The following is a 27892-nucleotide window of genomic DNA, read 5'->3' as shown; positions in this document are numbered from 1 at the left end:
AATGAATAGGATGGTTTAAATAGTGTAGTTGTCCTTTGTAAGCAATGTACAAATAGCTTGTGCTATTCTCATTGGAAGACACATTAAAATCTTGTTTGAAATGTAATACTGAACTTTGTAAAGTACATTTAACAAAAAAAACTGCAAAATCATTAGTACCTATATAGCTGTGACTAAAACCATTTAGTTGTGCGTGCAGTTATATTGCATGGCTGTGAATTTAGTTATCACATCAAAATAACATCTTGAAAATGTACTAAAAGCAGGATACCATCAAGGGAACCTTTAACATTTTATGAATTAGAATACATTAACCATAATCTAGTATTCTGTCTAAGGATAGTTACGATTCTCCAATAGAAATGTAAATGGATTTGTTAGTTGTTAACAGGAAAGGTGGATTATCCAAGAAAGCCATGCAGTTTATGTGAAGGTTATTTCAAATGGAAATCCATTTCAAATGTTAACAACTGTTCCAACAAGCCATCAAGTCCAAATCTTTAATTAGTTTATTTCATAGATGCCGAACCCCAGCAGACTGAAAAGGTTATACAAAACAGCCCAGTACTTGTACAGTAAAAAAAAAAAAGGCTTGACACAATATGGATATAATACGTTAAATTCCCTGCTTTATTTGATTTTATTGAAAGTTGCATTGTGATTCATGATGGCTGTGCAGCTGAAAGTACAGCGTCTGTCTTGCAGTCTGGTCATATCTTTCCTGGGTCCTCCTTGAGTGTAACGGTTCTGTTGAACACCAACTGGGGACAAAAAGGTGACAAAGATGAAGCATTGCTTTCCTCCAGTGCAGGTTTTGTATATCTGTTTAATATCTTTTAATGTAATTGAGCGTTTCTGGAAGTACCTTTTCAGATGTGCTATCAGGGTCAACAGAAAAATATCCCACTCTCTCAAACTGAAACTTATCGAACACTTTGGACTTGCCCACAGAACGGTCTACTAAGGCACTTTCAATCACTGTTAGGGAATACTAAGAATGACAAAAAAGGAAAAACGGTGATTAGTGAAACTATCAAATCTTTTAAAAAGTTACAACCAAAAAAAGTCTTTTTGTTTCTGCAGTTGCTTGCTTCAGTTTAATATAGCATAAATTCATTAGTTTGTGGTGGTTAGGTATTCACTACTACCACTTCTCATCTACTTAGGGTTAGAAGTTTTTCAAATCTTCAGATCAATCATTTTATATAATTTCTTCCCTTACAGGGTTAATGTCAGTCAGGAATCCAGCAGGAACTTCAGCTGGGTCCTCTGGGTTTTTATGGAGAAACCTACAGACAGAAACGAGAGAGAGTGAGGATGAGACACTACGTGACAAAATATTCAAAGTAAATTCTGGGGTTTGTCAGTACACAAGGAGACTTACAGTCTTTCATACAGGCGCACTTCACACTGCAGTGGATTGCTCACCCACTGAATGAACGCTTTGGGTTTTTCTACGGAGTCTGAGCTGGCACACGTCACCTCTAGCTCACACACATTACCACAGCCATCCTGAATAAAAGGGAAGATATGAAATAATACTGTAATTTATAATGTATTATTCAACGGTTATGAGTTGATCCTTCATTTTGTAAGAACAAAAAGTGCTGAAGTACAATCAATGGGACATTTCACTTTTTGTGTCACTCCACCTGCCTGTATTTGCACTCTTCAGTTTGCTTTCAGTCTGTGATTTAGCGGTGGGAATTTTTCAGTGACCCTTTTATCGTTACACCAGTTGGTGGTGACAAATTATAAGTTAGTCACTGAATCATTAACTCACCCGATTTGTTAAAAAACAGAGTTAACCAGGAATTACACAAATGAGAGATTAATCAACTTTCATAATATATACTCTTGCTAAGTTTCACCTGGAAATGTAAACTTTTACTTCTCCCTCATAATTAGGCAGGTGCACTCTAGCCTCAATTATGTTTTGAATGGTGCATCAACTTGTGAACTTATGAAAGGGCAATAACAAATTAAACAAATGGATATGACACTGACTCTTCTGTATCAGTCAATGTTCATTATTTGCATTCATAAGCACACTCTAAACCCACAACATACTAATTTTGCATTCACACAGTGTAGGAATTACAGTAATTAAGCTCTTAACTGGTAAAAACAATTTTATAAAGTCCTGTTAAATGTCTAATCAACTGAACCAAGTAGATCATGTGAACTACAGGAAAGTGAGTGGTTTTTCACCTTGATGACACGCTGTACAGAGATGACGTATCCCGCATGTCTCAAGCCTACTGGCTGATCTGGAGTCAGGCGCTTATAGCCCTTCTCCATCACCTACAGCAAATTCACATAAAAAAGCAAAAATAGGGTCAATTCCACTTATATGGGACACCAAATCCATGTATAAAAGAAAAAAAATCTTAAAAAGAAAAAACCTCTCTGAAGTCACTCTTCTCAATAAAGATGGTCTTTGAGAAGGGAACCACATGACTACCCTTGGCTTCATTGGCTGGGAAGTCTGGGACTCGAACCTCCTTCTGAATAGAGGAAAAACAAAGCAGTGATCCACTGCAGTTATGAAAGTATGCTTATGCATCCATCTACATATCCTAAATTATATTTTACTGTTGTCCATAGCAACATGTCATTGCTACTTACAGTCTTTGCTTTAAGACACCTAGCAACTACAGTAAATGACCTCAGAGGTACAATATTATTTTAATAGTGAGCATAAATCTATAAAAAGCAAGAAAGAGCTGAATAAAGGAAAACCGAAATGAGTACCTAGCTGTATAGTATTACATGTAATGAACTTATGCACGTGTTCACCTGTGCATTGGTTGGTAGGTTGGTGATGGTGACTTTGAGAGGCTCGAGTACGGCCATGGCACGAGGAGCGGTGTCATTAAGCACCTCCCTAACACACGCCTCCAACAGGTGTGGCTCCATGGTGGTCTGGGCAACAGTCACACCCACCTAAAGCAGAACAAGATGCTGACAAAGGGTAACAGTTTCTAATAGTTTCTAAACAAGTCTTTTGATGGCTATTAAAGTTTTAATTTAATGGACCATGCAAACTTTAACAACTCCAGCTATTAGATAATTACTAAATCAGATTATTATTACTTTTTTTTTTTTTTTTTTCATTTACACAAAATGGGAGTTGCAATAATTCTAGGCAGTTTCATCGGGTGCACGCGCCTGGCCCTAAGTTAACTTCCGGTCTGTGTTTATCTATCAGTCTGGCTATGGCGCCGTCAACAAATGCAGTTAAAGTTAAGGTGAGGAGTAGACTGAAGTTGGGTTCAGGTGGTTGTTCTGTGGGATGTCTTTCCCATACATTTATTTATTTGTGGAACTCACAATATCAAAACTGACCATTTTCCAAAAGGCTTCATTGAATAAAAATGAGCACGTACAAAAATCAAAACGAGGCATGGGTGTTTTTATATCACTGTATTTCTGAAGGAAGAATATCTTTAATTAGTCTATCCGATTTTCAATGTCATTTTCATTTCATCTTGCATGTTATATGCCTGATAAAGCAGCGTTTGTGTTTTCATTTGTTTTTTGTTTTTTATATTCTAATCTGTTGAGATGGTGTTGTTATTGATTCTATTTGGAAGTCTACTGAAAGTTAAGTTAGGGCCACAAAAGCGTGAATGCGCAGTATTTTTTTTTTTTTTTGAAGGAATTAATTAAATTAAGAAATATGATGTCAGTTTATATCCATTTACAACTTATTTCAAATGAGCTAAAGTGATTTTGCTGCCTCTTTGGAAGTGTGATAAGGCTCCTTAGCATGTCCTGACCCTCTGATTGAGAACCACTCTATTAGTGAGCACTGTATCAGCCTTGTGGATCCAAGCTGTGTGAACGGAAACTGGTCAGAACATTTATGGATGTCACTGGATGTGCAAGAAAGCAACTTTAAATTTCAGACTTCAAACGCTGGCAGGATACTTTTCATTCAATGGTCAACTTAAATGAAAGAGAATGATTTTAACCATGTCTTTGTGGAAAAAGCACTACAATAGGATTGCAGAGCAGATCAAGCAAATCATGGAGAAGCTGGTATCTAAAGTACAATTTTTTTTTTACTTGTATCAAAGTTATTTTTTTAATAAATTATCAAAATAAATTTTAAATATGACATCTACAACACGTAACATGTACAAGCACCATTTTATATTAAGTGGAAAGTTTTCATTTATCTTATTGATTTTTAAAACTATGAATGATTAATTGGGATGCACCGATATCACTTTTTCCAGTACTCGCCCGATACCGATACTTTTATTTTTGGTACTTGCCGATACCTGGAATTTGTATCAGTTTTACTGTTACTAGTCCACTGTATGAAGAATTTTTGGATATAATTTGTCACAGTTTACTTTATTTTGCTATCTTCACTTACATACATGAACTATAGTGTCCTGCACCCACTAGTAAAAAGAAAATATTAAAACTTATATCTGGTGTCTGTATAATTTTTGGTTTGACTGTATATCCTTCTATTATTTTCACACTTAATTATGCCCATTAAAATGTATTAGTTTTGTATTAGTTGTATAAAAGTTTGTTTCTTTGTTTTTTGCTCTATGGTTCATCATCTTTAATTTTTTAATTTAATAGCATTAGAGATGCTCCAATGCAGTGGCTTAGAGCTGTAATCACACGCTTTGTTGTAATAATGCAGGGAACCACGTTATAAATCTCCTAACTGTGATACTTTCACAAATAAAAGTCGTGTTTTGTTTTTAGTTTGCGTGCTGCGATTTATATTTCAAAGCCACCCATATAATGCAGAACCACTCAAGCAAGCAAAACACGTGCAACGGGTACACATATTTGTACTGGTGCAGAATGAGAGGGACAAGTAGGCTTACTAGTAACAGTCTAGCGCATTTCACACAGGCTGCTAGATTCACTTTTGCCAGAAAGTCGTGTATGCCTAAAGTTGAAAATAAATTATGTTTATAGTGAACAGTCTTATTTGTACGATTTAGTTTTAATCCAAATGATGTGTGTGCTAAGTGAGTGAACATCAAAGATCACACAACATTAGGGCATGTGTCCGCTCTCTCTCTCTCGCTCCCTCCCTACCGTTAAGTTACTTGTGCATTGTTTTACTTACTTGTTTTTGACATATCCAACCAAACTACAAACTTTCCCGTGATGAAAGGTATATTCACTTGACAAGCTCGCGCATCTCCGCTGCCACGCGCTCAATCCACTCAGCGTGCTTTATCAGCTTGCGCACGTCAGCTACACAGGCGTCAATACTGAATGTTTAACATTATATTCATTGCATACATATACTTCGTAGACATCCTTAATCTCTAATAACTCCATTCTGCTGTCTGTTTTTCTGTTGTCGGTTTTATCTTTGTCTGAATATGGCACTTATCACATGCTGTGTGGTATCAGCGTTTGGTATCGGGGCATTGTAACGAGTACAAGTATGAGTACAAGAGCTCAGTATCGGGCCCGATACTGTCCCACATGATTAATTAATTTTCAGCTGTATTTTACAATTGTACTTATCTGTATCAGCAAAAACCAGTATTGGTGGACCTCTAGGGGAGATCATTAACTCATGTTACCATTCAATCTTTCACATATGTTGATTTGTACTACTTATGACATAAAACAATGCCACCACATTTTTCTTTTTTTCTCTCACCCGGGCACAGAAATTGTTAATAGCTTGTGGAGGGAACCCACGTCTCCTGAGAGCTGTGAGGGTAAAAAGTCGTGGATCATCCCAATCTCTGAAAAACACAACACAAGAGACCAACATATTACATAAATTTCCAATTCACAATTAAATGACGCACACAAAAAATTGGGTGTGTTACCTAACAATTCCTGTTTCCACCAGTTTGATGATCTTTCTCTTGGAAACAACAGTGTAAGTGAGGTTGAGTCGGCCATATTCCCACTGCACTGGGCAGTACACATCCAGAGCATTACACAACCAGAAATATGATGATCGTCTAAGAGGGAGACACAAAAACAAGTATGTAGTACATACAGCAAGTTCTATTAGTAAAAAATCCTGCTTATCTTTCATAGAGAAATTTCTGAACATGTTTTCAATACAGTGTTCCAATGTACTAAACTACAAAATATGATAACAGTCATATTGTGAAACAGCTGTTCACCGCTACTCTGTATATCACTGCATAACAGTTTATTTATATGGTCTGTTGTACCAACAACATATGTCATGTGAACGCAGGTCACTCACATATTTTATTTTCAGGTGTTTCAGTTTTTTGCATAAAATGTATATCAGTTTTTTGCATAAAATGTATAACATGAAATAATAGTTATAACAACATTTTATAATTATGCTGAACACAAATGTGAAAATGTGAGGCTTATCATTTTATAAAACTTTATTTAAACATGAAGTACACATTAGTAGATAAGTTATAAGTCACCCAACCAACATCTTTTAAAATGTATCCATCAGTGTTTAAGGGGTCCTATTATGCTCTTTCACAAAGTCTTGATTTTGTTTTAGGGATGTACTGGAACTAGGATACTAGATTGTTCGAACAACACATTTTTCACAAATTTTACATTATTCTACGTTATTACAACACCTCTCTCCCCAGTCTGACATGAATGGCTCGAATAGTTCCTGTATCAAATGAAGGACCATCTTATGAAATATGAAATGTGCTGTGATTGGTTAGCTGGGCCAGTGTGTGTTGTGATTGGCACCACTTGGCACCTGGTCGGGAAATGTCATGCCCCTTACCATAGCCGCCTGTGAACTTCAGTGTAAATATTGCGTCAAAATCAAATCAATTTGAGCGTGATTTAAACCCGGATGATTGTAACCACTCTAAGCTCTTGGGAAAGCTAGCGTGTCTCCAACATAGTGATAACACTTGTTGCCTTCTCTAGTGCAGCTCCACCAGGTCTCATCCCATTCGTCGATATTAGTGATATCATAAATCCCGGAAAATATGCTTTGTAGTCCAAATGAGTCATTCGTTGTAATTTTTGAAAAGTGATTTGTTAAATAAAATATCTCCTTTTGAATTGGACTTTGAGTTTTTTAACTTTTTTATCTTTTTTATGCTCAAACAGCAACATTACAGACTAACTAAAGTAGAAAAAGCATAATAGCACCCCTTTAATGTTACTATTTGAATGTTTCTGAAAACAAAAAGTGCATGCGGAGTTGCTAATTGTTTTTGTTGGTTTTCTATAAAAACCGTCTCAGGTTACGAATGTAACCATGGTTCCCTGAGTAGGGAACGCGTCACTGCGTCCTCTAGGGGTCGCTATGGGGGAACGCCTTGTCGTGACCCGTGTCTGAAGCATACATTGAAAAAACACCAACAAGTTGGCCGGCGACAGCCCCTGACATCACTACCGGTGCGACTATAGATAAATAAGCACTGGGAGAACACGTCATTCACTTCTTCGTCTGAAGCTTGTTTACTTATTTACATTGTCTGAAGCTTGCGTCCGAAGCATGGCAGGAAGCTAGAGGACGCAGTGTCTCATTCCCTACTTTCAAGGGAACTTCGAACTGCGTCCTCTAGGGGTCGCTATGGGGAGCAGTATACCCACGCCGCCATACTGAGAGGAGTGCAGGCCAGAATCATGGCGAGCACTAAGTACCAGCTCTACCATTCCCATGGGAGTTGCCCCTGGGACGTAAGACGGCTGTCCGTGACACTATCCCTTACGGCCAAAGGCCTAGGCTACATACCCAACTTACCTGTTAGGGCCTCGGCCCGGGGTAGAGCTCAAGGGTTGGAATCAAGAAAGATTCCTTTAAAGGGATACGGCAAAGAGTCTAGCATTTTTTTACTCAGTCTTGCCTGACACACAGGGGCTACCGCTTGCTCTTGCATAAGCTTGCTGAAGGAAATGTCTCAACAGATACCTAGTAGCAACACCCTGTTTGGATAGGTATCTGAGGATACACAGGTGGAGCAGCGCCCAAGATGAATGGGGCTTTTACCAACTCAAGAAAGGGCACGAAGCAACTGCGTGAAGGCCTCACCATGTAGGATTTTTAGAATGAACGCAGATTACTAGCGTGCGAACTTACCACAGTGTGGATTTCAGAAAGTGCGCAAAAACTTCACATGCACACTAACCATAACAAGGATTTTAAATACTGTTCTAAGGGGGGGGGGCTTTCGTGGCACTCTGATAGAGCAAATCATAGATGAATGGTGCATCCCAAAACAATACGTTTGATTACGTCATCAACTCGATCTATGGTAATTAATATCTAGTTGAGGGGAGGGGCAAACACCCAGCTCTCAAACGAGGGGAGCTTGACCTACCGCATGTTCCAAGCTGGAACAGCTAGCAATAATTTACTTAGCTGAGGGAGCACAACCCAACTCTCAACAAGAGTGGGGGCTCGACCTACAGCCTGATCATGAGAATCAGAAGGGTAAGCGTACTGCAAGCTAGCCAAAAACTGACTGCATCAGAGAGGCGAAGGAAGGGCCTAGTTCACCTGATGCTGAATTCAACTCCTCACAAGGGGAGAAAACTCGGGCGCTTAAGGGGAAGCGCCAGGCTCACAATAGCCCTTCATGTTGAGGGAAGCGATGCTTGAAGTGTATTAATAAAAACACACTGGTTGAGTGGAGCCCAAGGAACCAAGGTATAACCAACTCAAAGAAAGTGAACGAAGCTGAGCGCGTAACCCTTACCGTACCGGATTTCAGAAAGTGTGCAGAGTCTTGCTTGCACACTTACCACTTATGTGGATTTTAGAAAGTGCGCAAAGTGCTAGCATGCACACTTACCACTTACGTGGATTTTAGAAAGTGCGCAGTGTTTAACGTGCACACCTACCACCATATGGATTTCAGAAAGTACAAAAAGCTTAGCGTGTGTACTTAAAGCTTCCTTGCATCGCAAAGGTGCTGAACCGCACAGGAGAGGCAAGCTCAAATTACAAACTTCTGGCGAGGGGAGCATCACCTGAGACAGCATATACAAGAAGATTCCTGCAACTGCCACCTCCACTTCCCATTCGATGCGTCAGCAAGAAGGGATATCCAAGCGACCAGGAAGCCCCTCAGGGTGACCTGGCCAGACATCCAGGAAATTCCTTGCAGTGCCGTGCCGGGCCTGATGATCAAGAAGCATCCCGCACAAACCTATGATCTGGCCGCCTGATACCGGAAGCATGAAGCTGGAATCAGGGCTATCATACCGGACATAATGCCGACCAGTGTTTAGTAAACACTGTGATTGAGCACTGTCAAAGAAAACTCACACACATAACCACCAGCAATTTAATACATATATAAGTATATATAGAATGGATCATACTCACCCACCCTGGTTCCCGCGCTGGAGCCCCGCTCAAGAGGAGTCCGTAATGCAGGAAGTTCCCACCTAACCTCGGTCAGGTGGAGAACTGGTGGTTATAGGGGAATTAGGAAGGGGAAGATAAGGGCAGATGTAAAACCCCCAAAGGGAATGAGTAGATACTCAAGTATCACTCTGATCCGGACAAAAGTGATGACGCCTTGTCTGGATCACCTCCCTTTGCCTATCTTCCTTTGACCCGTGAATCCTCCTACACCTACCCGCGGGTGGGGGAGGAGCGTGAGCCGTGACACTAGCCTTCTGTGCCAGTCTCTGATCCTCAGACCGAGACAGACTAGGACCACCATGTTGTTTGGGCTTAGACCTGGTTGCTCATGAAGGATTGAAGGCCGCTGAGTGCGCTTTCACCTTCCTGAATGCCTCGACCACTGTCTCAACGGGGGTAACGAAAAATTCGGAAGGCGAGACCGGAGCATCATGAAGAAAGCCTTACTTTCTTCCCGATATCTTCCATGGTGCCGCAACTCAGCTACCTCATCCTGAAACCATTTCTGCGCATCACCTCGACATTGCATACTCGTACGCTGGAATCGTTGGATGCGCAAGAAAAACTGCCTCTTCCATTTTTACCTGATCTCTGTATGGAGATCAGGAAGAAATGGAAGGCTCACCTGAGCTGGCCAGAAAGATAACGCACACCAATGCACGCAAATTGCCCCCTCAAGGACATTGCGTGCGTGCTCTTAGCCCAAACAACCAACGCCAAGATTGTGTGTGTCATCGGGTATCAAATAACGATGACATGGATGCACACATCCTCTAAACGTTATGCTAGTGCTTGCTTTGCAAGGAGAAAATCTTAATAGGCTTACATCTTAAGAGAAGATGCTTCCCCCATGGAGCGATAGCATGGCAGCTTCTCCTTAACAGGTGGCATCTTCTCATAATCATTCTCATGCATCCCCTCGATGCTGGCATAACTAGTATGCTGGAATCTGTGGATGCGGATGATAATGATTTTATATATATATATATATATATATATATATATCCCCTTATATCTATTATATATATATATATATATATATATATATATATTATATATATATATATATATATATATATATATATATATTTTAAGCCGGAGTGCAGCATAAACAAAAGGAAGTTACTGATAGGGAGAAATTTCCCGTCAGATCCTTTACATGTTCTCACCGCGATACAACGCGCAGCATGTATTCAGCTCCCACGGGAACTAAACACGCTCCGCCCACTTGCTAGATTACCACAGGAATCAAGCGCAAGCAAAAAACTGCTGCCATGTATGCATCGCTATCCCTGCGAGAGGCGAACACACTCATGCAAATGTTGCTACAAACTCTAGTAAATAGTGAAATACTCACATCCCCTCAGAGTCTCGTGAATGCTTCACAATGAGCGTAGCAGAGCGCATCTAACTCCCTCGAGAGCTGAACGCTTGCGTTTGCTCTTCACTACACACACACCACAGTATGCGAGCCGTGTGAACTGCAGGTATCAGAACAAAGCCTCTGGCGAGAAACATGCACTCCTAGATGCTGTACGCTTCAAACAAAATGGTCAGTGAAGACTAAGAAGAGAATGACGTGTTCTCCCGGTGCCTATTTATTTATAGTTGCACCGGTAGTGACGTCAGGGGCTGTCGCCGGCCAACTTGTTGGTGTTTTTTCAATGTATGCTTCAGACACGGGTCACGACGAGGCATTCCCCCATAGCGACCCCTAGAGGATGCAGTTCGAAGTTCCCTTGAAAGGGAACTGATAATTTCATTTCATTATAGTTTTCAATAATTTCTGTCTCAGTATTTCATTTTTGATGACTGAACATTTTACCACACATTTTGTCAATACTGTAATGATTCTGATAATAATTTGGTGACCATTTTGATCACTATAATCATGATATAAAAATTTTCATACCTTTCATCTCTACACATAATGCTTACCTCAATAAATCAATTAATGTTCACACACTTGTTAGTCAACTAATAAAAAAAAAAGAAAATGTTGCTAATTATATCCTAAATATACTACATAATCATATTTTACCTTAACCTGTTAGTGAAGTTTTATTCCCTTTATATTTATCCAATTATACAAATAGGAGTAGAAACATAATTACATCTTTAAACAAAAACACCCTTATGTGCAATTAAACATTTTGTATAGAACTCTTTTTGATTGTTGATTATTATATCTAAAAAAGATATTAAATTTAATAGTTTGGACTGGATAGTTTTAACCTTTAAAGTAAAGTAATGTGCCAACTGTACAGTTTGCTTAAGAAAACTGATCTGATCTGATATATATATCCACATGTATCAGAACTGAATAGAATTGAAGTTGGAATCAAACAGAAATCAAGAACTTGTAAATTGGAATCAAAATTAAATCTGTGTCATTACCCACCTGAAACACTGATAAAATAAAATGCATTAATTTTGAGTGACATACCTGGACTGAAACTCTTTGGTGCACAGTGAGTGTGTGATGTTCTCAATGGAGTCACACAGACAGTGCGTGTAATCATACGTGGGGTATATACACCTGTACACAGGATATAAGAAAATAACAGTATAACAATAATAAACAAAAACCACACCATGTGAGCAAAATAAGGTTTCTTACCAAGTGTCTCCTGTCCTGTGATGTGGCGTGTATTTGATCCGATATGCCACAGGGTCCATTTTTCCATCTTCCATCACCATCTTCATTCTGAGAGTGACTTCTCCCTCTGCAAACATGCCCTTTCTCATCCTGTCAAACAAAATCAAAGATTCTTCCACAGGTCGCTCTCTCCAGGGGGAGGGAGGGACGTTGTGACCCTTGAGTTCCTCTCCACGCTGGTGGCATACGTATGCATGACCCCTGACACACAAACAAAAAGGAATCATTAGTCAATCATATAAACCACATCAATGTAACTGCTCTGGTAATTTAACTGCTCAACAAAAAAAAAAATTGAAGGGAACACAGTATAACAAGTCGATTAAACTTTAGGGATATCAATCTATCCAGTTAGGAAGCATAAGTGATTGTGAATCGGTAGCCACGTTTACATGGACAACTGTTTCAATTGGAATGATTTCAAATCCAAATTAATTTTCATGAATCCAAAAATAGTGTTTACATGAAGGCTAAGAAAAATGATCAGGTTTATGTGCGCATTTGTGTCATGCTTCAGTTCAGATTTAATCTTTTGACATGCACACACTGCAAAAATATACTGAATTTCCCACTGTTTTTGCATAATCCTAGTGCATGACAACCAGAGTGTGTAGGCAGTTTCTGGAGAGCACTGATGCCACTGACTGGCCATCACTTTCCCCAGAACTGAATACAATTGAAAAACTCTGGGACATTATGCATCAGAGCATCTAAAGCTGCCAAGTAGCACCACAGTCTGTCTAGGAGCTCACTGTATGGTTTTAAACCCAAACCTAAATGGGTTGATCATTTTGGCCTCCATCGACCATTGTCACATCATTTTATTCTCAACGAATATTACAATGTACATAAGTAAAGATTTTCAACTTTAGTATTTCATTATCGAGATCCAGTGTGTGATTTAAGCATTCCATTTTTTTTTTTTTTTATCTTTTCCAGTTTGATTGGCACAATAGCTGTTGAATGTAGGTACAGTGCAACCATTGCAGTCACATTTATGACTGAAAATTACCATGTGCAACTGTGAAAAAATATTGAGGCACACAAGTGACTCAGCTCATGAATAGTTGTATACACCGTCCCAATATTAATATTAATAATAAAAAAAAAAATTTTAAACTATTGCAAAGCCTGGGACGTAGGGCCCTGAGGCATCAGGTTTGTAATCCCACCTGCGAATGAGATCAACAGCAAGATCATAGAGCAGCTGGAAGTTATCAGAGGCGTGTGTGACAGCATATGGTTTGTACCCTGAGTGAAAGAGAAGAACAAACAAGCAAACATCCATATGTGAAGAATGCTCTTTACTGGAAAAGTTCACCTTTGAAATAATAAAAAAATAAAAATATTTGTCGTCCAATACAAAGCCCTTTCTTTATCATTTTCCTTTTAAATCTTGTTCTAAAATGTGTTTAAATACATAATACATTGAAAGCACACACTGTTGCAAAGGGTAGTATAGCAGGACTTTATATCATTGCGCCTGCTGCAACCATGTTATGGCAGCAAAGTTCCTTGATTATTACGCCATATTGAGAGTATAGTTCCTAGCCATATGGGCCAAGAAAATTGCAACTTTTCATTATCCGTCGGTTTTAGTACACGATGTAACTACAGAAGAGTCAAGTTTCAAATAGGGAACATATCGAAACTCTTTGGTCATTTTTGAGTGAGATGCTAATGGTCTAATCTGATTCAATGATCTATGCTAAGCTAAGCTAAGCTAAAAGTGCTACCGCCAGACCCAGAGACTGGCTAAATGGATTCAAAAACTGTAAAACCCAACTGTTTAACTCTAGGGGAGTTGGAAAATGAGCCTATTTTCAAAAACAGTGGAGTGTTCCGTCTGCTTTTCATGCTTTTTATGTTTGTGTGAACTACTCATTGAATACCAGCTGTAAACAGCAATCTGGTTTAGACTGACTGCTCAGACAAGTCAGATCTTAATACTCACCAAGCCACTCCACCATTTCTCTGATGGCAGTAAAGTACTTCTCCTCCTCTTTCTCAGGGTTTGTGTCATCATACCGCAGGAAACAGATGCCATTATTGGCCTGCAAACAGATACACAAATTCAGAAAGGAATTTCTTGTTAAACATACATTGTTCGTGTGTGTGTGTGTGTGTGTACCTTGGCAAAACCAAAATTAAAATTAATTGCTTTGGCATGACCGATATGCAGAATCCCATTAGGCTCAGGGGGAAAACGGGTGCGGACCTACAAAGAAGTGGAGGAAAAGCGAGATTCAGATTTAAACAAAAAATTTTGTCAATATGAATTAACTCAGTTTAGTTACTTAATTCGTTCCTGGTCTTATTGTGCAATTCATCAATGACATTAATTCAAAAGACAAAAAAACAAAAAACCTAGTGAACCAGGAAAACCGAAAATTCCAGTACAAACATTTAAAATCGCTCATAACGTAGTTATGTCAACTTTTTAATAACATAATTATGTTTCTACTCTAATTTGCTGTTGAAATAAAAACATTTATACAGTGACTGTAATAAAAGCTTGCTTTCATGACAGATTTAGTCATACATTAAATAATGAATACAACAGGCTAAATAAAAATATAATTGCAATTTTTAGTTTCGGACGAATATTTTCAGGTTGTCGAAATTTCAGCACATCACTAAAAAAAAAAAAAACTGTTTAGCTTCTTAATTTTGATCCAAATGTAATAACCTTTGCTGCCTCTGATGACACCTAGGCCACACAGGCTACTGGATAATGTTAATCAAAAGACTTTTAGGCATTTAATAAACTTGCATTCAGGTCATACCTGTCCTCCAGTCTCTTCCAAGTGCTTCTTCAGCAAATTCATGGTGTTGGGCGTTACAACATAACCCTCTGTCTTGTAATTCTCCCCTAGAGAGAGAGAACAATAAACCACATGATTCACTTTTAGCCAATTTTCCCCTGATGGTACATTGTACATAACTGTGCACACTGAGATTCTGTTTCAAACTCTACAGAGTCAATGAAGCTGCCAGTGATTCCTGGACATAGAAATGTCAATGGTCTCACCTGGCTTATGGAACTTGAGCGCCTCTCCTCTAAGCTGCTCCATCAGTGATTTCCCCTCTGTGTTCGCTTCACCTACAAAGACATAGCGAGAGCGAGAGCGAGAGAGAGAGAGAGAGAGAGAGAGAGAGAGAGAGAGAGAGAGAGGGAGAGGTTGAAAGTAAGGTAATCAAAACTAAAAAGGTCATAAAGTCAAAATGAATGGATCCATATGAAGTTAGTTCAATTCCATAGTTAAATTCAAGTATTGTGAAAAGATATGACTGCTGTATATGATGAAGATTTCATTTAAGCTTGTATTGACTTTTCATTTAAAGGTATTGTTTACCCAAAAATTATATTTTTGTCATCACTTATGTTACGTCTACAGTAACCCAGATACTTTTAAAAATGAATATTTTTCTCTCCATTCTGTCCACACTGAGAGATGGTGTTTTGACCTGGTGAAAACTAAGCTCATCAAAGATGATCTATGGAGTGGATACATTTGAAAACAGTGTTCTCATTGTAGTGTTGACTGAAAAGACTAAGGTATTTGAAAATGATGATGCATGTTTAGATGTGTGATGCATATTGTACCAATAAATATCTATGTTTATACCATTAAGTGCCTGTTATGTGTTGCTAAAGCTATGTTACTTCGTATGATTTTCATATCACATTTCTGCAAAGATGACACTGGACACAAATTTCCACACTAGAAACACCAGTAAGTGGTGGTCATTTTATTTTGTTAATAAAATAATCGCGCTAAAAGAATAGCTTGAGAACTTTATTATGTCAGGTCTCTCTGTACCACCACAGTGAGCTTTCATTTCATTTTACACACGCACAGTAAGATGATTTTTAGCATTTTCCTACATTTCAATGTGGACAAGAAACTTTTAGAAAACACTTGAAAACCCTAGTGTGGACAGAGCACTTTAAAATGAAAACGCAGTTTTTAAATGTGCCCAGATTAATGCAGAAGTAGCCTCACTCTCATGTTGTTTCAAACCTGTATAACTAACTTTACACTTTAGAACAATAAAATAAGATATTTCGATAAAGTCTCAGTGTTTTGTTGTCCATACAATGAAGGCCTATAAATCTTTGGCTGCCAACATTTTGTGTTCCAAAGAAGGAAAAAAATGTAAAGGAGGGTCTGAATGAAAGGAGAGTAAATTATGGCACAATTTGTATTTTTGGGTGAATGCAAGTCCATGTGATATTTCCCTGTTTTATTGTCCACCAGGCAAATAAAAAAAAAGAAGGTATAATTTTTTTCTCCGTAGCACAAATGAAAGTCAACTACATGTCAAAGTTTAACAATCAAAGTAAGAGGTTCATTCACATCAGTATAATTTGAATAAACCACACTATACGACAAATAGTGCACATAGACTCAAAAAGTTTAAGATGTTTTTTTTTTTCTACATAAGGGCTACTTTCACTCTTACATTAAAAAGAAGTCAACTGACTAGGTTTACATTAATACTTGCCAAGGTGGCATATTGGCATAACTTGGGTTCTGTCAGTGTGTATTAGACCATTCAAGCACAATAAGTAGAGAAAGAGAATAGATTTCAGGGTTGCATTTGCTGTCTAAGAGGGGGATTTCTGTCTACACGCTTCAGATGGGTGTCAGATTGTTTTCCACTGCATGTATGGCAGAGCTCACTTTTGGGGGTACCTGGTACTTTTTTCAGTACCACCTCAGCTGAGGTTCCAAGCCGTACCGTTACGAAAATGTGACGTGTAAGCCCTGCTGATTGCTTAGTTTCGAACAATCACACCTTTTTTAAAATAACAAAATAATGTCTGTTTCGTGGTCTGTTGAGGAAGTACAGACGTTCCTCTCATTGATAGCCGAGGAGCGGATCCAGCAAGAGCTTGATGGGACGACATAGAATGAAAAAGTTTTTCAGGAGGTCATGTCAGTAGAGGCGGCGCAAAAATAACAACATGTCTATATTCCGAGCTGACCCAAGCCGTACCGTGCAGTGCAGTGAAAAAGTGCCAAGAGAAGTACCAATTGAGTTTATTTTTTACAGCAAACACGTCCTACACTTAATTTTCTCATTCATGTCTGTTTCAAACTTCTAGTTTGCTGCTTATTAATAGTTAGTACGGTAGTTATTACGGCTCTGTGTATTAACTTTAATTTTCTCATTCATGTCTGTTTCAAACTTCTAGTTTGCTGCTTATTAATCATGCAGTTTTACACAGTCCCCGTTTGAAAACGACTAAATCTTCACTCTTGGGCGCTAAATGGTGACAGACATTTACCGCTAATCACGGAACCGGCTTTACTGATGAGACACGCATGACAAATGCATGCGATTAATCGTGCAGCCCTAGGCGAAGTATAAGTTTAGCTCAGATAAATGTTCACTCGCCGAACACTCTCTGACTGAGCCCTTCAGAGTTTCTTTCTCCGTCAAGCGATCTGTGATATTTCTAACTTCATCTCAATGGATGCACAGCGTACCTGTGTTTGACGTACCGTTAACTCTACTGTAAAGGTGCACCACTCGCCGTCGCTTTGGTGAGAGCAGAGAGAGCGAGAGAGTCTTGACGCGCTACATGTAAACGATATATTTTGTTGTTTTTTCTTTTTTAATTTCATATTTCTTTTTTTTTTGTTTTTAGGTTTTGTGGAGTTTTTAGTTTTCCGGTAGTGGGCGGAGCTAATGTACAAATGACAATCTCATTGGCTGGTGCTCACCTATTATCGTCCCTGTTGTAGTGCGTTTTATAATGTGCTTATTAGTAGAATTTGTATTATTATTATCATCTTATAAGTATTATTGTTAGGTTTTTCCTTTTTTTTTTTTTTACAGAAACACTGATTGACCAACAAAGCACCACCACCAGTCCAGTAAAAATGTTCAGTTAAAATATCTATGGTAACCAAGTTTAATCATTAAATAAAACTTGATTATCATATTATAATGCTTCACTGACTGATGTTAAAAGTGTACTTTCAGATATTTAAAAAGCAGTGCCATTTTAAAAATATATACAGTATATACATCGTCATACTACCCAACCCTAGTATCTATGATGCAGCATTTTATTTACACAAAACCACAGATGCATGAAGGTCATATTAAAGTGATGTAAAACAAATGTCTGTGTCTTACCATTTTCTACAGAAACCTGCTCAATCTTCACATCTTTCTCTGCAGCTTTGGGTTTGGCAGCCTGTAATGAGAGAAAAAAAAAATCATTCACAGCTGCAAAGTTGACATAAGAACTACAGAAATCCCTGATATGCATTTTAAAACAGTCTGGTGCGGAAGTCAGTGATGATGCCAAAACTTGCCCTGTTCTGTGTATGCCTCAGAAGTAGAGACTGTTAAACCCGTTTTTGTTGTTCTTGCCTGACAACAACAACAATTCAATCTGATAGGAAACACATGCCTGGTAAGGGAGGTTAGATGCCCACATTTGAACTGTAATGTAGTGGGACATAATTTAGGATACACTTGAACACATTCAGTTATGTATTAAGTGAACATAAAGAGCTGGGAGAATATCAGATGTGTATCAGTATATTGCATCCATGCATTAGGTCTTAAACTGACAGCTTTCTAATATACCTGCTACTGCCTGTGTCATTAATGTTAATCAAATAACAAAAGAGAAAGAGAAAATCACTCACTGCTCTTGACTGAATCACAATTTACACAAATAAATATGAAAGAATAAATAAAAGCTTATTTAATTAAAAGCTAAACAAAGACACCATTCATATTATTAGGTAGATAGGTCTTTTCTCCTGGAGTCTATTAAGAGTTTGGACATTTTAGAAAAATTCTTAATTAATGCATTACAATTTAACTAAATCTGTTAGATTTTGATATAAATCTTTTGATGTTTAAGTGACTAAAACCAAAACAACTGAGATGACTAAAATATGACTAAAACTAAATAGCATTTTATTCAAAAGCCTATGACTAAAACTAAATCAAAATTTCCTGTCAAAATGAACACTGGTTTGTGCACAGTGTTGTTAGTTCATTCTCAGATTAAAGGGTCCTATTATGCTCTTTTACAAAATCTTGATTTTGTTTTGGAGATGTACTATAACAGGCTCTCACACTAGGTTGTTCGAAAAACACATTATTTTTCACATATTCTACATTATTACAACACCTCTCTCTCCAGTCTGGCATGAATGGATTGAATAGTTCCTGTATCAAATTAAGGCCCGCCTTCTGAAATACGAAATGTGCTTTGATTGGTTAGCTGAGCCAGTGTGTGTTGTGATTTTTCACCACTCGGCGCCTGGTCGAGAAATGTCATGCCCCTTACCATAGCCGCCTGACAGCTTCAGTGTAAATATTAAGTCAAAATCAAATCAATTTGAGCGCGATTTAAACCCGGATGATTGTAACCACTCTAAGTTCGTCTGCTTTGGGAAAGCTAGTTTGTCTCTTGCCTTCTCTAGTGCAGCTCAACCAGGTCTCATCCCATTCGTCGATATTAGTGATATCACAAATCATGGAAAATATGCGTTGTAGTCCAAATGAGTCATTCGTTTGTAAGGGAAACAGGTCAATTTAGCTCAAAGGGAATCATTTAAGATTTTAAAGGGAATTTGAACAGAATCACTGTTTCACGGCTGATCACTGAAACGGCCAGCGATTCACTGAACGAGCCGTTTAACATCAAATCTGCGCTGGATATTAATATCCAAAGTATAGTGAAAACACTATTAATTAGCACAGTAACAAGATCGGCAGTTTAAGACATTAACTTGTGAGCACAAAACACAAGATACTTCTCTTTTCAATATAAATAAGGCTTTATTAGATAAATCTAAGACATATAAACTAATCTAACACATAAGCACACGCACTCACACATTCACACAAGTTGCAGGAGGATAGAACGTTAGGAAAGAGTGAGTTTAAGAGGATGAGAATGTGAAATCCCAAGTTTACAGCAATACGTGAAATTGCATAGACATGAACAACCATTTAATCACTTAATTAACCCTCGCACTGAGTTCCTCAATGAGGTTAAAATTATATTAGATAACACCAGTACAGATGTGAGTCTGGAGGTTACTTGCGTTGCCTGTTTAACGGGGTTCCCTTTGTTGTCGCTGAAAAGGGGGTTTCCCGGAGTTGCTGATTGGCTGGAAGTTCAGTAGTCGTTGAAGTGACGTCTTGGGAAGCCCGTGGGTTGGGCGTTGGCTGAAGATGCAGAGTTGTGGGCTGGTTGTAGTTTCAGACGGGCACGCGAGGTCAGACTCGGAGACACGGCGTCACAAAACTTAACTCAGAACACGAAACTCTCAAACGGAAAAGAAAAGAAGTAAAGTTTGACGAGACTAGGTGGTGTTTTCTTCTCATTGTGGCTAAGTGGCAGCAGGCGTGCAGGCCGAAGCACGCTGGAACGGCGCTCGAAGAACGCTAAAAGTGATGACAAAGCATGACTAAAAGCTAAAGCTAGGAGCAGGCTAAAAGCCGGCATGACTGATAGCAAAAGCTAAACGAAAGCTAAAAACTAAAAGCATAATTTGATGGTGTCCTGAGTATTTAAACTGGCCTTTTGGCCACACCTCAAATGTTGTCTAGACCAATTAGATATTGTCTTTTCTCAGGGTGTTCCGATGTTTGTCCCACCCATTCATAAATCATATGTTATCTTATTAAGCTCGTGGTCCGAATTTTTTCCCGCTCTTGCAGGGTATAATTTGGACATGATTCCTATAACAAGAATATGATACATTTGACAAATAACTGATGGTCAGAAACGTTTCAAGCAAGAATATTCGAACACACACATACTAAACATGAATATGATCCCTTAAGCTATTCAAGAGTTATTTAAAAAGACATACACAATAAGTGATTGGAAACATTAAAATCAAATGTGTCGGTTACATAAATGATATGGAGTTAAGCAATGGACTGATATCCATTTAGAAGTCTTTTTTTGAGTTCATTTTTGGTGCATATATGCATTGGAAGGCATTCTCTGTGCCATTCTCTGGGAGTAAGGGTCATGTCCTGTGGAGACCAGAGGGGTTAACAGGTCTCCTTAGGAATTTCAGTCTGGTTCTGCTAGGTGGGGGGGAAGTCAATCCAACGATCTTGTTTACTCTCATGGCTTTACATGTGAGGGTCAGATCTCTTCGATTACTTGCCCCAAATTAGACATCTCTTCTTCGAATTAAAATTGTCAATAATGTTCTAATGGTGTTAATGTTGAAAGCTGTTCTGTGAAAGAGTTGGTTAGTTATCTTGCTTCAGACTGTGGTGCTAGGAGTTGATTTACAACATCCTGCCTTTCTGTGGAATTCGGCTCATGTTTCAACCAGGCTCCCGATCGAATCTTTAATTTGTCTGGTTCACGCTTTTTAAAAGTGATTTCTGTTAAATAAAATATCTCCTTTTGAAGTGGACTTTGAGCTTTGTAACTTTACAGATCTTTTTTTATGCTCAAACAGCAACATTACAGACTAACTAAAGTTGAAAAAGTGAAAAAGCATTATAGGACCCCTTTAATCTGCTTTTTAATATCAAGCACATCCCACGATAGACTGCATATATTTACATTATCTACATATTAGTACATTAGTACAGTACATCACTAAGGAATATTTTTCTATGCACTTTTTTACTGTCCATTGCACAAGTGTAAATGATGTTCATATGTTCATAGTTTCTGCTTATAATGTACATACACTTATTACATAATCCATCTGTATAGTATGTTCATAGTACACCTATCTGTATATCATGCTGATAGTATTTACAAATCTTTCAATTATGTCCATAGTACTGCCTTATCTGTATATTTATTGTACATTTGTAACATATTGTAGACACTGTATATCCTGTACTTACTGCTTATTGCACTTCTGGTTAGATGCTAACTGCATTTCGTTGCCTTGTACCTTACATGTGCAATGACAATAAAGTTGAATCTTATCTAATCTAATCTAATCTAATTACTTGATAACTGACTGTTATATTACTTTGGAAGCCTAAAACCAGGAATAAGACTTGCGATCAAAAACTGTGATTCATCTATTTTGGACTGGTACACCATAACCTGCCTATTTACAGTTACATCATTGTGGAAAAAGTTATGAGAGAGGTTCACAGAACCCCATAGTTTGCACCAGATCCTCACCAGCACTGTTTCAGCAGAAAAGGGGTATGTGTGTGGCACAACAAAACAGGGACAGTAAAAATATACCTTGGGCTTTTTCTCCAGGTCTGCCTCAGTTTTTGGACCCAGAAGGTGCAGCACCTGAGAAACAACCCAAAATTTCAGTACACATACACAAGGAAATACACAATGATTTGGACTGATTTGAGAAAGGTAGTAAAACTGTCACACAAACCTGCATATCCACTTCATTCTTGACAATCTTCCCATCAGCCCATTTGAGAGCAGTTCTGGCCTCACCTGAAGAGCACAAACCGAAACGGTTCCTCACCAGCACCACGCATGACCGTATTCATACACATATGACATGCTGCCTCACCCATGAGTATCCCCATGTTAAAGCGATATCTCTCTGCCAACAGCTGATCTTTGTACTTCCTGATAATCAGTTCTACCTGTGGAATTATTCACATGTCACGTGACAGACTGACAGCAAATTAAAAGCAGTCAACAACTGTCCATCATACATAAGAACTTTTTAAAAGCATCTCAGTTTTCATCTTAAAAATATTAATATTCTGAAATTAGTAATAATAAAAAATAAGTAGGAGTGCCCAGTTTTTTGAACATCTTAACTGGCATATTTTATCTCCTCCTACAAGTCTGTACTCACACCATAGCAACCTTAATGAATGAAGTGTCCTTACCGCATCCTCTATCTGCTCTGGAGTGACCACCACTCCCACCCCACAGGCAGTCTCAAACTCAAGTCGATCCAGATTCTCCTGAGGGTGGCTTTTTAAAAAGTCCAACGCTGCTGTGAAAAATATCAGAAATAAAAATGTCAGCAAGTGGTGAAATGCAAATTATCGAAGCCCCCTGAACCATGATAATGGGCCCCACTAATGAGCACTAACATCATGTGAGGGTTGACTTTCAGTTATTTCTAGTCTTCTTTGCTATAGTTTTCTCTTCATATTTATGTTTTTGTTTTCTTTTAATCTTTCCAAATTATGTTGATTATCTGGTGTCTAATAAATCTCATCATTGTCAACCAGTTGCATGTCTTGTTTTCACTTTCTCACAATTGCGATGCATTCATCTAACATTGAAAAGTCACACAATCACTGCTGAATTTAACTGGCTTACATTTATGTGAGGGGCGCCCTTATTGTAATTTTAAACTCTAAACAATAACTCACTGATAACGATTTACTAAACAAGTTTCTTTTTTATTATGATTTATGATTAACTTTAGTTGAATTAGTTTTACTTTCGTACTGATTGAAGTGTCTTTTTTCTTTCACTTTCACTGTATGTTATTGTACTTCAAGGCAGTGCTGTTTGTTTTCTCACAGTTAATAAAAAAAGATTATTACGTTAATTTAAAAAGACTAACAGTTTTGCAAGAATTGTAATTGCACAAAACATATGCATAACTGTGATTCTTAATCATATAAAATGTATTTAATTAAAAAAAGTAACTAATTTTACTGATCTCTACATATTAAGTATTTAAAAAAGACAACATATTAAAAAAAGAACGGAGTGACAGAAGAGAAAAGACAATCTGGATACCTGACAACTGCAGTTCTGAAGTTATTTTTTGTGTAATGATGTATTCTGTGAGGAAAGACAGTCGATTCGTGTCTTTGAGTCGTGTCACCATATTATACAGCAGAGTGCCTGCAGTCTTATCAACGCTAGCGGACCCCAGCAATCCTTGAGCCTGAAAAATAAACACAACAATAACATCAGCAATAATGTTACCAATCTTTCCCAAATAATTCTTGTAAATGTAACGGGTAAAGAATCTGTCAAGTTCTCTAGAGGCTGATGAGGTTGACAGCACATCATGCGTATTAATTAATTATGTACCTGTTCGATGGCCTTCTTGAGTGTTGATGTGAGTGCCTCATTTTTCAATGTTTCCTTAGCTTTCTGCTCACTAAGGCCAATTGACATGAAAATAGACACCGCGTCCGCCATTTGCCTTCCTGCACACACGCCGGTTTACACTTCCGCATACCCTGCAGAAGGCGTGGACCTACGACACATAGAGGCCCTTTGCCAAAAGGAACACTTCGGCTGCGTTCCAATTCACTTTTAGACACGCACTCGCGAACTTCCCTAAGCGCTTACCCTCGGGGGAATCCCCGTCGCCAGTTTGAACTGCGTTCCACTTCGTCAAGTGGACGAGGGAAGTCTGCTTCATGCACACTTCAGACCGCTCTATAGACCACAACGCAACACAACTATGACGTCATCGCAGATCGCCTTTAATTTATCCCCACCCCCAAACGACTCTATAATATATAAATGTTTTTTTTTTTTTTTTTTTTACATTTATAACAGCCCAAGCATACCTATATACATATAGAATGCTGCGCACCAAACAAATTCGTAAGAAGAAATATGTAAACAGTAAACCAACAGAATAGCTGATTCTAAGTGATCAAGAGCTTAGGGCGTTCCAGTTCAGCCTATTGCAAGGGTTCTGCCAGAAGTGGGCACTCATGAAACAATCAATGACGTACATTCGAGTAAACGGGGGTGGGGGGGGGGGGGGGGGGTGGGGGGGGTTGTATATGGGAAGCCAAACACACCGAAAGTAGGATGAAACAGCTCAGTATAGATACAGACGGTTGGTCTGGGAACGCCCCCGGGAACACCCTATCACGTGATGTGAATTTAGCCAGTGGGGGAAAACATTGCCTTGGCGCCAACTGAAATACATGGGACAATCATGCTGAAGAGTTGCTGTGTCGTTTTCTGTACCACCAATAAACTAACAAATTAGAAAGTGGCATGCATATATAATTAGCCTTATCATTCTACCTTAAACAAAACTATGTAGCCTAGTGTCGAAGCTAAACTCGCATGAAAACGCGTCTGCTAAGAGGTGTAATCAGAACGTCACGGAATTTGGCTATTTTTGAATGAATAAATCTAAAGTAGGGCTGTACAATAAACCTATGGAGTAGTTTGAGGTCTACACTCAATACAGACTGCAGTCTGTGAGTTAGGGATAACTGTCAGCACAGTCCCTCGGCAACTTCGTACTACTGATCACCGTTTTACAAAAGGATTAATAGTTTGGAGTGAAGCATACATACAATAAGTGACAAGGTTTTATGGAGTTATAGTATGCAACATATATGAAAGTTGATTGAGTTATAGGCTTATGTTACCGCTACAGCTACTGCAATGTCTTGGAGATTCAACCAGATAACAAAATATGTCTGGAAACGACACCTCCGGCCATTTGGTTGGGTCATTGACCTAGTTTTTAATTAAATAAGGGCAATCAAAACCCTTAATCTCATTAAACCTTCTGTGATTTTATGTTCAAGCTTATACAGTGATACAGTTAGAGTGTTTACCAGCCATTGCTTTCTCATACTAGTTTGGCTGACGTAAGGGTTTAAAAAATGTTAAACCACTGTATTTAAAAGATAATGTGCACAGTAGTGTTTAGAATATATACCTTTCTGCTTCTGCTGTACAGACTGTAAAATCTTCTTCTTGGCAATCATTTTAATCATATACAAATAACCAGAAACAGGCAAACCATTTTATTTCAATTTGTAACATCATGAAGCTTTGTGCAAAGTAGTCCATTGAGCCTAAAATAGAATATAATGAAGTGTATTAAATGTTAGGTAAAAGATAAAAATGTGCTATAGGGTCTGTTTTTGGCACTACATTTTAAAATATCAGCAATATAAATAACGATACCATAATGAAATCTGAAAGATTTCTTTTCTTCTACTGAGAGTCCATTCTACCAAAACTTTGCTTGCTTTATGCATGAAAACCATGAGATTTGTTTTCACGTCATGCAAGTATGTTTAAACTTCTGCAAGAACCAATGAGGTTTGATCTTGTGTGTCATGGATACTGTGAATAAAAGCTGAAATTAAATCGTGTCCCTCAGAAGACTTAGTTTACTCAAGTTCCATTAACTTTTTGAAGTGTAAAAGTTTTAAGAGAATTGATATTCAGTGGAGTGACAGATATCTTTCAGATTTCATAAATAGTATCTTTGTGTTTAGAGATAAATGAAAGTCTTATGGAACATCATGAGAGTGAGTAAATGATGACAGAGTTACTTGAGTGAACTATCCCTTTAATTTTTTTTCATGTCTGAAAAGAGCATGGAGTAATATGAAAATGGTACATGTATGTAAGAAATGGGTTGTCTGTGACAACCGTTAGGTTTTAAGTTTACCAACATTATACAAAAAAATTTAGCTGCTGAATAAATGTTTCCAAAATCACTGACACATCATAATCCAAAATTATAAAAGCACTTAATGTTTAATATTTGAATGTTTGCATGTATGTGACGGACCTGAGTGTGGATATGCGCTTGCATGACTTAGGTTTTGGATACCGTGCTCGTTTCCTGCAGCAGAGCTCACAAATTATTGTGAATTCTCATGACCCTGACTGGCTCCAGTCGCTCCGCAGCGCCCCCTACCTGCAGGCCGGAGATGCACTGAGAATTCTTGGAGTTGGTCTCAAAGTAATTGTTTATTCATTCTGCATTTATGCATAAAAAAGTTCTATCCAAGTACATTAATGGAAACACTTGAGAACTTGAAATTGCAATTAGCATTCTCAACTTTGCTGAAAAGTGTACATAAGCACAAACTGTTGTCTTCTGTGGAGGATTTTCCACTGTCAAGGCAGAGGGACCATTATAGCTGAGCAAGTTAAAGTTAGGTAATGCATGCTTGTAACTATTTGAAAATAAAATATTTGATTTATTGGCACAGACATTTGAAAGTAACTTGCCAAACGTGACTACAGCTTTGCTGCTGGGAGCAGCCAGAAGACTTTGACTGATAGAGTCTACAAAGAGATTGGTTAGTACCCAAAAAAGATACTCTGCCATGGAAACCACCCACAACAGCCTAGCATTTGTGACTGTGAGTTTTAAACTGACAAACAAAAATCTGCTTTACTTTTAAAGTAAGTGAGGTATTTTTGTTCCTCTTTTGCAGGTTACTTCTTTAGAAAACTCTTGGGTCCTTATTGCAGGCTGGGCACACTCCGTAAGTAGTGCAAAACATTAATTGAATATTGTTATTAATATATTATTATATATTTTTTTATTATTATAACATAATTATTTATTCTTTATTATGTCTTTTTGGGGTCTCAGGTGCTTTTCTGTGCTGATCTAAAGAGGTTTCAAAAGCTGAAAGAAGGGATTCCTGTAGTGAAAGATGAGAAAACAGAGCTGGAGAAAAAGATGAAGGAGAGAAGACATGACAGATTTGGAGAAAAACAAAGCGAAAAAGGCAAAAAGCATCAGAGGACATAAGATCATATGATAGTGTGGATAACATGTATCACTAATCAACTAAGACTACTGCGAGTATGCTTCCAGTGTACTCTTTTTTTATAGGTGTGGATGAATCTAATTGAATTTCTACAGTATCTGTCAGAATCTCAAACAGCTCAATTTTATCAGTAATTTCAAAGAAAGGACAACATTTTTACACGGCATAATAACTGTGCAGTTAAACACAGTGAAGGGCTTCTTGGGCCAGGGTCTGTGATCAGAATAAGAATATTTTGAGACACTTTAAATACATATATATATATATATATATATATATATATATATATATATATATATATATATATATATTCAAACTATTAAGAAACAGATAAAGGATAAATTACTTTTATATTATGTCTCAATTTCCTTTTTCTTAATTTATTAAAAGTAATA

General features: G+C 38.0%; 1 protein-coding gene across 1 annotated transcript; it reads right to left on the bottom strand.

The window, feature by feature from the left end:
• Positions 1 to 607: 607 nt before the first annotated feature.
• On the bottom strand, positions 608 to 24392 carry LOC109094957 (glutamine--tRNA ligase-like). Its single transcript, XM_042762920.1, has 23 exons — positions 24025 to 24392; positions 23725 to 23875; positions 22854 to 22963; positions 22526 to 22601; positions 22382 to 22446; positions 22234 to 22287; positions 18159 to 18219; positions 15037 to 15108; positions 14792 to 14877; positions 14137 to 14223; positions 13960 to 14059; positions 13178 to 13256; positions 11967 to 12206; positions 11793 to 11885; positions 5832 to 5969; positions 5657 to 5744; positions 2800 to 2946; positions 2406 to 2507; positions 2212 to 2304; positions 1385 to 1512; positions 1223 to 1289; positions 866 to 991; positions 608 to 761 (listed from the first exon to the last, which is right to left on the bottom strand). Exons 1-23 carry the CDS (start codon positions 24133 to 24135, stop codon positions 711 to 713), a joined length of 2325 nt encoding a protein of 774 aa, XP_042618854.1. The 5' UTR covers positions 24136 to 24392; the 3' UTR covers positions 608 to 710.
• Between the last annotated feature and the right edge of the window lie 3500 nt (positions 24393 to 27892).

This window comes from Cyprinus carpio, chromosome A8, assembly GCF_018340385.1.
Source record: "Cyprinus carpio isolate SPL01 chromosome A8, ASM1834038v1, whole genome shotgun sequence".
NCBI classification, from domain to species: Eukaryota; Metazoa; Chordata; class Actinopteri; order Cypriniformes; family Cyprinidae; genus Cyprinus; species Cyprinus carpio.
This window is presented reverse-complemented; position numbering and strand designations above follow the sequence as displayed.

What these genes read in the sequence shown, in the direction of transcription:
- LOC109094957 (XM_042762920.1), bottom strand. Translation starts at nt 24,135, where the DNA reads ATGGCGGACGCGGTGTCTATTTTCATGTCAATTGGCCTTAGTGAGCAG. An exon ending in TTAATTTTGGTTTTGCCAAG is followed by an intron (nt 14,060 to 14,136) that starts GTACACACACAC and finishes ATCTGTTTGCAG; the next exon opens with GCCAATAATGGCATCTGTTT. An exon ending in CTGATAGCACATCTGAAAAG is followed by an intron (nt 762 to 865) that starts GTACTTCCAGAA and finishes TTTTGTCCCCAG; the next exon opens with TTGGTGTTCAACAGAACCGT.